Consider the following 9,155-nt stretch of genomic DNA (forward strand, 5'->3'; position numbering starts at 1 on the left):
GCTTGGGACCCAGGATACTACCTGGCTCAGGGAGACTGGGCTTTCTTTCATGGGGCTTTGACCTCACTTGGCATCTCTGCAGTAAGCTGCACAGGCCCACAAGTACCAGGGGCTGGTGGTGTGGGAGGGTGCTGGGGGTGGGGCCTGGGGCTCTGGCTGGACTGGACAGGGTGGGGTCTGGCTAGCTCACATGCCCACCCCATCTGGCCTGTGTTTTAGGTGAGCACTCACCACCTTCACTCCTCAAGTGAGGACGAGGACATTGAGGGTACTTTCCCTAACGAGCTGTCCCTTCAGCAGGTGAGGGCATGGCCGGCACTCTGCACCCTGCCGGGCCCTTCTGGAGCCTGTGTCCTTGGTAGTGCTTAGTTTCCATGACATTGCATAGCAAAAAGAGAAAAGTAACTCATCCCCAAGCATATCTGGGGGAGAGGGAGGCCTGGGGGGACACCCCCAAAGTCACATCACTTTGGTGAGACTCCTGGGGACACCGAGCTTGAGAGTTGAGTAAGGAGGTATTCTTCTGTACACAACTGCTCAACCACTCTGAATGTTCAGCCTACGGGAAAATTCACTGCCTGCTTTGCCAGAGCTCCTGAGCACTAGAGCTCTGGGTTCCAAGGAGCAGCCTCCAGGGCTCAGCTTGCTCTGTAACAGCATCCTCTCCTCCCAGGCCTTCTCTGAGTACCAGATCCAGCAGATGACAGCCAACTTTGTGGATCAGTTTGGCTTCAATGATGAGGAATTTGCGGACCAGGATGACAACATCAAGTGAGTGCAGACATCACGAAGGCTAGGCTCTAGGCTAGTGATTCCTCTTCCCTTAAGTTCCCAGTGATCTTGCCAGCAATGGGGTCTACTGTCCCTGAGGAGATAGTGAATGTCCCACCTACTGTCTGAGAGCAACCAGGCCCACTGGACCAAAGGAGGTACTGAGGGACTTTGTTCTTGCAGTGCCCCATTTGACCGGATTGCAGAGATCAACTTCAACGTTGAAGCCGATGAGGACAGTGTGAGTGATGGGCTCCTGCAGGGTTACAGGGCGTAGCATCATTTTATTCCCCTTGCTCAGATAGCTCCGGCTATGCCCACAATTTGGTCCTTTTCACAGATGGATGGGACCATGGGGGCCCTGGTCAGTCTATTTGTGTGTCAGGACTGGGAGGCATCCCTCCATGGGAGCTGAGAGCAGAGCTTCCTCCTTTCCTCCTCCCATACTGTCTGTCAGCCTTGTTCTGTGAGCTAAGCCCCTCTGGGAGTTATTTGGAACCCAGGCTTTCCCAGGTTCTCTAGAAACCAGCTCTTTTTTCCATCTTACAGCCTAGTGCAGCTTTGTTTGAAGCCTGCTGCAGTGATCGAATCCAGCCCTTCGATGACGAGGAGGAAGAAGACATCTGGGAGAATGAGGAGACTCGATGCACTGCCCGGGTGATGGCCAGAGCCAGGTGTGGGGTTCACCCATTCTCCCAAAGTCTCCACCAGTGGGGAGCAAGCACAAGATTAAGCACTGGATATCCAGCTTCTGTTAAAGTTTTTGGACACCCACAGAGGCAGGGACCCTTCTTGCAGACCAGAAGCTGGTGGGAGCCAAGCAGTGCTTATCTGTATACCTTGTGCCCAACCTTCCCTGGCCCCAATTCCTGAGCTATCATGGGCTCTCCAGTATCTGACCAAGGCTCACCAGGCATCTACTACCTTTGTGTCTGCCCAGGTTTGGAGCCCCTCATGTTTTAGAAAATTACTCAAAGAATGCCCTGGAACATGGGGGCCAGGACAGGAAGGCTGGCTTAGCAGCAGCTAGGAATGTTCCTGGATTGGCCACTCCTTCATCTCCTACACAGAAAGAAGGTCCTCGCTCAGAGAGTGATTCAGAAGGTAGTATCCAGCAAGGGACATGGGTATTGGGGACATGATTTGACTTGTATATCTTATGAGCTCCCTTTGGAGCCATTGTGTGTCTAGCTGTCAGTGACTTACTTCCCCATTTACACGTGGTTTCATTAAATGTTCTGGGAGGTCCAATCATCATGGGTGGGGTTCTACTCTACAATGAATCAAGAGCCAGGTGTTCTTACTCTCTTCTGTTGTGGTACCTGCATCTGCATTTGCACAGCTGGTGTCTATTGTCATTGTTAGGGAAGGCATACCCCTATGTAATCTGTATGCTGTTGCTTGCCACCCCTTGGATGCATTCAGTAGCATAACCTGTCCCGTGTACTACCTTTTAAGAGACCCCTTGCTGGGGGATGATGGTGTGCGCCTTTAATTCCAGCACTCAGGAGGCAGAGGCAGGCAGATCTTTGTGAGTTTGAGGCCAGGCTGGTCTACAGAGTGAATTCCAGGACAGCCAAGATTATACAGAGAAGCCCTGTCTTGAAAAACCAGAGAGAGAGAGGGAGGGAGGGGAGGGAGGGAGGGAGGGAGGGAGGAAGGAAGGAAGGAAGGAAGGAAGGAAGGAAGGGAGGGAGGGAGGAGGGAGGGAGGGAAGGAGGAAGGGAGGAAGGAAAGAGAAAGATCGAGAGAGATCCTTTTTGCTTCTGCTTTGGGGTGCAGAGATACTCAGGACATGGGCAAGAACCAGCTTTCTGCCCGCTGGAATTTCCAGCAATTTAGCTGGGGCTAACAAGAAGCTGCAAGGCCAAGGGCAAGAACATCTCACCCATTCCAAGGTTAAGGAGAGAGCAGAGTGTCCCTTGGTTGGGACAGTACCTTCTTTGTACCATCAGCTTTCCTGGAGGCCAGATGGGACCTCACAGGTACCTGTGAAGCACAGCATCAGCAAGCACTGATGCCTATACATGTGCTCTATTGCAGTGGATAATGTATCAGGACCCCGGAGGCCCTCACACCCAAGTGTCTCAGGGTCTGAGGCCATACTACCCTCTGCCAAGGGCCAGTAGCCACCAGCTAGGGAGTCCTGTTCATATCTGACACTTCAGAAAGGGCTCCTCTGGAGTTTCTTAACTGGGAGCATCTTGTTTGTATTTCTGCTGAGCTCTGTTGATCCCTCTACCCATCTCCATATGATGCTGCTTCTCCCTTGTCTATCATATACTAGCCCTGCCTGGTCTTGACTGTTGTCTCTCCCCCTGGCAGGTACTACATGGACAGCAGTTTTTGATGAGCCAGTGAACCCAATGTCTGCAGCCCCAGGAGCTGCAAGGGATGTGGGTTCTAGTATATGGGCAGCTGGTCCCTCAGCTCCAGAGGAGAAAGGCTGGGCCAAATTCACCGACTTCCAGCCTTTCTGCTGGTAACAAACACATCAGCATATAGAGCTATGCCTGTTGGGTGTCAGGACCAATGTTGCCCCATGGGTTCAGTTTGTCCCTATCTTCTTTTGTAGCTCTGAGTCAGGGCCCCGGTGCAGCTCTCCTGTGGATATGGACAACAGCCATGCCGAGGGTGGCCAGAGTCCAGGCCCAGAGAAAGCCTGTGAGTAGCAGCAGCTCAGACACTTGCCTTGTTTAGTTCCCAGGCCTAATGCAAGGCCAGATCACCTTGAGAATGTGGGAAGTGGTCAAGGTCCCAGGTGTGACCATGCCTTTGTGGTATTGGGGTCCATATATACTTGCGGGATTTGAATTGTCATGTCTAAATGGAGGTCTTTTAGCTTTAGGGGTACAGGATAGGGCAACATGGCCATAAGACTACCCTCAGAGCCTGGTCTGATCAGGCTGCACCACCTAGGTCTGAACCCATCTGCATCCTTGAGGCATATTGTCAAGTATGATGTCATTGTTGGAAAGCCAATATGGAACCTGTTCAAAAAGTCCTTGGCCTCCATCCCCTTCTTCCTAGGCAACTAGACCAGGTTAGAGAGGGAGAGTGATGGCAGTCTCCTGAAGTGCCTTCCGCCTCTGAGAACAGCACACATATACCCTATCTTGTGGAGGGGGGTACACATGGAGGATACACAGCAATTCGTGTGGTTCCTGTGAACATGCAGATGCACATGTATAACACTCGTGAGACCAACATGAGCCGTTTCTGCCTCTCATATTTCACCTGTTACATGCAAATTTGGGATCCCTCAAGCCATGGTAGCTGTGCGCTCTGGCTCCTCTGCCCTCACAAATATCACAGGGTTCCTTCTTTTGCAGTTGGTCCTACCTCGCCTTGTACCTGGAATGTGTGTGTCACTCGGAAGGCCCCACTGGTAGCCTCTGACAGCAGCTCCTCTGGGGGATCTGACAGTGAAGACGACGAGAAGGCAGCTGGTACTGTGGAAGCCGTGCGCACAGGTCATGGTGGGAAAGCCCCCCCACTACCCAGGACAGAGGAAGCTGCTGCCAGCAGGTGTGAAGGGAATGGCAAGTTAGCCTGGGGGCCCAGTGAATACTGTGTGGCTTATACTCTGCTCCTATAACTACTAAGAGCCAGGCTCAGTTGCCAGATCTCAGCTCTCTGAGAACAAGCGGTGGCCAAGCTGGAATCCCTTGCTGCTGCCCCAGTGGCTAATGATCCTAGTGAAGCCATCTCTAGAAAAGACAATGCCTCTTTACTATGGGGAAGGCTGGACATAGTGCATGTTTTCTGTTTTAAGTGATTCATAATAGAAGACAGAACCTAGATGTCCCAAGAGCTTGCCAAAAACTTGAAAGGACAGCCTCTACTACAGAGGCCAGTTAGAAAAAAGCTGGTTTTCAGGTTCTGGGTTGTTCCAGACAGTGGAGGAAATGCCTGCAGCCCTTAACTTTCTATATGGCAAGCTCATGACTCTGGAGCTGGCCAGCCCTCCTCTGCTGCTCCTTTGTGGTAGGGCATGTGTAGACTCCAGTCAGGTGCCCTGTACACTCACAAAGTAGGATAAAGCATTTCTTAAGGTTGGGGATTGGGTCTGTAGTCTGAGCCCTGGCTGGGAGGTAGAAGCAGGTGTCAAGCCAAAGTTTCCTTGAAGTGTCTGAAGACTGTCATAGCCTCCTTACAAAGAGGCCAACCCCTCCAGCAAACCCAGTCTAGGGGTTTTTGTTTTTTAAAGATTTATTTATTATGTATACAGTATTCTGTCTGCATGTATGCCTGCAGGCCAGAAGAGGGCACCAGATCTCATTACAGATGGCTGTGAGCTACCATGTGGTTGCTGGGAATTAAACTCAGGTCCTCTGGCCAGTGCTCTTAATCTCTAACCATCCCCCCCCCCCCTTTTTTTTTTCGTTTTGAGTGGTTAAGATGAGAAGATAGGACCAAGGTGTCCCAGGAGTTGGCTCCAGGGAATGCCCTTGAGTCACTGGGGTCCACCAGTGAGCTGATGTGCCTCCTGGCCTTCAGGGGCTAGAGTGTGAGTGTGAGGAACGGGAGCATAGGCGCTGCCTATTGACCAGGATACTGGAAATGGCTTGCAGCTGTACAAAGGCCCTGAGGCAGGACCTCCACCCTAAGTTCAGGGTTCAGTGGAGGAAGTCCCCGTTTTGAACCCTACCGGGAGACAAGGTACTCATCTCACAAGACTCTTGACCTTAGCCCCGTATCTGCTCTGCATATTACCCATGTACTTTCCAGTCTTGTCCCTGTCTACACTTCTTCCAAGGTTGGCTTGTACCTGACAGTTGGGCACCAGCCAGACTGCCTACCTAGCACAAGTCTACTATGATGCATTCAAGCCATAGATCTCAGCAGCCCTGCCTACTCCTCTTCTACAAGCACAGAGGGCCCTGCCCACCACCCTGTGTGGTTTTGGAGGGCCGTTTGTGATTTGGGGCTTAAATGTTTCCCTCAGGCAAGCTGGGAGCTCAACCAGCAGGAATCCATGGTTGGTATAACACAGTGGTTCTCAACCTTCCTACTGCTGTGACCCTTTAGCATAGTTTCTCATGTTGTGGTGACCCCCACCACCACAAAATATTTTCATAACTATAATTTTGCTATTGTTATGAAGTATAATTCTAAAGGGGTCACGACCCACAGGTTAAGAACCACTGTGTCCAGGTTGGGTTCATAGTCACATATTCTGTGCCCACAGCCCCTTGGCTGTGTATGTCCAAAGCTCATTGAGCCCCTGACCTGATATTCTAGAAACCCCAGGCAAGACATAGCCCTAAAGCCAACACTATACTAAGATTTGCAGAAAAGTAGAGCCAAGACTTGGAGAGGGGCTCACACAGTCAAATATGATGAAATTAAAAGGACAGCCTAGTCTAGAGCTCCTTGGGTTGAGAGTACACACAGGCTTGTTTGTGACAGTCTTGCTGTGTTGCCTAGAATGGCCTCACCAATCAAAACCTTCCTGTCTCCATCTCTGTAGTGCAGATTACAGAAGTGTACCACCATGCCCAACTAACAGCCTGACTTAAAAGCTTAGGATTACTGAGATTTGTAAAACCATAGCCCTCTTTTCCTGAATTCTTCCTAGGGAACTACTTTAAACCTGCTGAAAAAGACAGTTATTCTGCAAAGAAAACCCTTTCCAAGGCCATTCTTGTTAGATGGCTGCATCACTGCCAGGTTTTATTCAGCCTTTACGAGAGCTCCCTCCCCCTCCCTTGCCCTCATCTCATCTGAGCACCCCTGCCTGGGAAAGAACTAGAGATCTTTGCTCTGCAGGCCAGTGGATCCATCTGCTACTTGTGGCTAGACTAGCCTGGCCTTGGGTATGAAGACCCTTAGTGCCTATAAGTCCCTCCCCCAACTCTACCCCCACTTTCTAAAGAAGTCTTACTTCATAGCTCTGGCTGGCATCAAACTCAGTGACCTTCTTGCCTGTGCCTCCTAAGTGCAGGGCTAAAGTCATGTACCACCATGTCCAGCCCTCTGGGACCCTTTCGATAGAGTAAAGGTGGAGTTGAATTTAAGCGGAAACATTGGGGACTTCAGTAAACAAAGCTCCAGAACTGTCAGGATTTGAGTGCTGCTTGTATGGAGGACTGAGGTCACAGTAGTCATGTACCTTGTCCCACTGTTTGGGACTCAGAGCCCCAGAGCCACCTGGCTGTAGCTCCTGAGTCACCACAGAGGAAAGGGGCAGAAAGGAGCTGTGTGTGCTGCTCCCATGCCTTTTGCTGGATTAAGCCACTTTACCAGTCATTGGGTATATGACATAGGCAGCAATGAAGCTGGGACAGCCATAACTGAAGCCTATCTGCCACACAGGACTGAGTGTACGGACAGCACCGTGTTAGCCCCTGCCTGCCCTGCATCTCCAGAAGTGACTGTCAGTACTGCTGTGGCCACCACAGCACCAAGCAAGGCAGGTCCTCCCGCAGCCACTGCAGTTGTCTCTTCCTCAGTGGCTATTGCAGTGCCCCCAGGGCCAGCCATGGCAGTAACTACAGCAGCCCCAGCCATAGTTGCCACTCTGGGGACAATGACGAAGGACAGGTGAGTAGGTTGGCCAAAGAGATGGGTGGGATTGGATAAACCCCAAGAGCCCACATGCTTCCAACTCTGCCCTTCCCCATTTATGCAGGAAGACAGATGCCCTGCCAGAAGGAGCTGCCTTAAATGGTCCTGTGTAACTGCTGCCACCATCTATGGCTCGCCCTGGTCAGGCTGCTTCCTTATCAAGAAAACTACCTGGTGATGCAATTTTTTTTTAATTTAAAATAAATGCTGCATTTGGTAAAGCTGGCAGTTGGAACCAGTTGGATGACCCAACTCACATCTCTCCTGCCTGCCCTTGGTCCCACTGGAAGACAGGGTGCTCCTGGCCACCCCCAGGTCCAACCCTTGGTATGGCAATGAAGTCCCTGACATGCAGCTTCCACTTGTAGGAGTTGGGAAGGGAACAAGATCCTGAGGTGCCAGCATGATCAGATGGGCAGGAAGGGTATGGATCTACAGGCTCTGGTTTCACCTGTATTTTTTAATGAACGCATGGAGGAAAAGCCGTTTATTTGCACTTTGTACCCAGCTATACAGTACAGGGTCTCCCTTGGCTCAGGGCAGATGCAAAGGCCTGAGTTGGAGAGACCTGATCCCCACAAATGCATGGGGGTCTGGCACTAGTTTGGCCACGTAAGGTCAAACCCCAGTTCTAGCTGCCCAGGGTTCCTGGGAGCTGGCACTGAATCAGGCTGCAAATTTTGACTGCCTTAAAAACAAAAGACCCCCTGGACCAGATGGGGTTGTCTCTGTGATCAGCAGGGCGGACTGGCACACTGGAGTGGGTGGTTAGAGGTGCCTGGTAGTAGCCAACATCAGCCATGTAAGTAAGAGTGGACACAACAGGGCACTGGGAGGCTGAGACAGGGCAGGCCCAGATTGTCCAGGAAGTCTCAAAGTCTGTGTTGACTTTTTTTTTTTTTAAATGTTCTGACCTTCTGACAGGGCATCCAACCCCCAATAAAAAGTATCATTCTTACTGAAAAACTGTGTACTGTTAAGCTGCAGATGTTCAGCCCAGCCTCTGTGGATACCTCTACTAATCCCAAGTTCATTCACAGTAGTTGGGTCTCTTGTTGAAACAGAAATGAAAAGCTCTACCTGAACAGTCAGACTTACGACATCCATTTTCTGAAGGCTTCCCCAACCCAACCCCAGGCTCATCCTGGAATGTGCCCCAAGGGTCACATTCCCCCCTCTCAGCAGCACCTTCACGTCTGTCTTCAATGGGCCCTACTCTCCGCCAGCATTCACCTGCTCAGGTCATAGTGCCTCAGCTGCACCCCTATTTCTGTTCTGAAACCTGAAATGTGCAAAAAAGCAGGGCCTCTCCTCCCTAGGATGTCCTGAATCCTGGTCCGACTCAGTTCCAGGGAAGAACTAAGATCATCCCATGCCCAGTTGTGGGGAACAGAAGTAGTGATGATTGATGATATAGCACCAGAGCTCATGGGGGTTCAAAGTCACTGGTGGCTTCAACATCCCACCACAGAAGGGTCACGCTTCTGGCATCTTCGTTGGGTCTTCCCCTTTTGCACCTGCTGCTCACCCCTCCACCCTACAGACAGGCAGGGTCCAGATCACCAGTGGTTAGCCCTCAACACCAACAGCCATCCTGGGACATTTCTCCAATCTCTGCAGCACCCATACCTCTCTGCCCACCTCCTTCCCCAGCCCTGGCTGCAAGTACATGGCTAATGATGTCTGGTTTTGGTGGGGGTCACAGGCAAGTAGGAAAGTAGTAACAAGCCCAGCAATAAAAATCATCAACAGAATGTCCTGAGATGGGATGGTCAGGGACTTCCATGGTAACCCCAGGGGAGGAAGAGGAGTAG

General features: G+C 51.3%; 1 protein-coding gene across 13 annotated transcripts in view; it reads left to right on the forward strand.

Annotated features, from left to right (window-relative positions):
- Window positions 1-7,562, forward strand: part of Ppp6r2 (protein phosphatase 6 regulatory subunit 2) — a 93,862-nt gene extending 86,300 nt beyond the window's left edge. For 10 of the 13 annotated variants that reach the window (XM_038342689.2, XM_038342690.2, XM_038342691.2 and 7 more), the window contains 10 exons: window positions 220-300; window positions 674-771; window positions 955-1,012; window positions 1,321-1,445; window positions 1,712-1,875; window positions 3,097-3,253; window positions 3,347-3,435; window positions 4,104-4,299; window positions 7,090-7,317; window positions 7,406-7,562. In XM_038342689.2, the coding sequence (XP_038198617.1) occupies window positions 220-300; window positions 674-771; window positions 955-1,012; window positions 1,321-1,445; window positions 1,712-1,875; window positions 3,097-3,253; window positions 3,347-3,435; window positions 4,104-4,299; window positions 7,090-7,317; window positions 7,406-7,454 (1,245 nt within the window). In that variant the 3' untranslated portion in view covers window positions 7,455-7,562. Of the gene's footprint in view, window positions 1-219; window positions 301-673; window positions 772-954; window positions 1,013-1,320; window positions 1,446-1,711; window positions 1,876-3,096; window positions 3,254-3,346; window positions 3,436-4,103; window positions 4,300-7,089; window positions 7,318-7,405 lie in introns of those variants that run through there. The other 3 variants (XM_038342695.2, XM_038342696.2, XM_038342700.2) reach the window with 2 other exon arrangements.
- The last annotated feature ends 1,593 nt before the right edge of the window (window positions 7,563-9,155 follow it).

This window comes from Arvicola amphibius, chromosome 9 (assembly GCF_903992535.2).
Source record: "Arvicola amphibius chromosome 9, mArvAmp1.2, whole genome shotgun sequence".
In the NCBI taxonomy this organism is placed as follows: Eukaryota; Metazoa; Chordata; class Mammalia; order Rodentia; family Cricetidae; genus Arvicola; species Arvicola amphibius.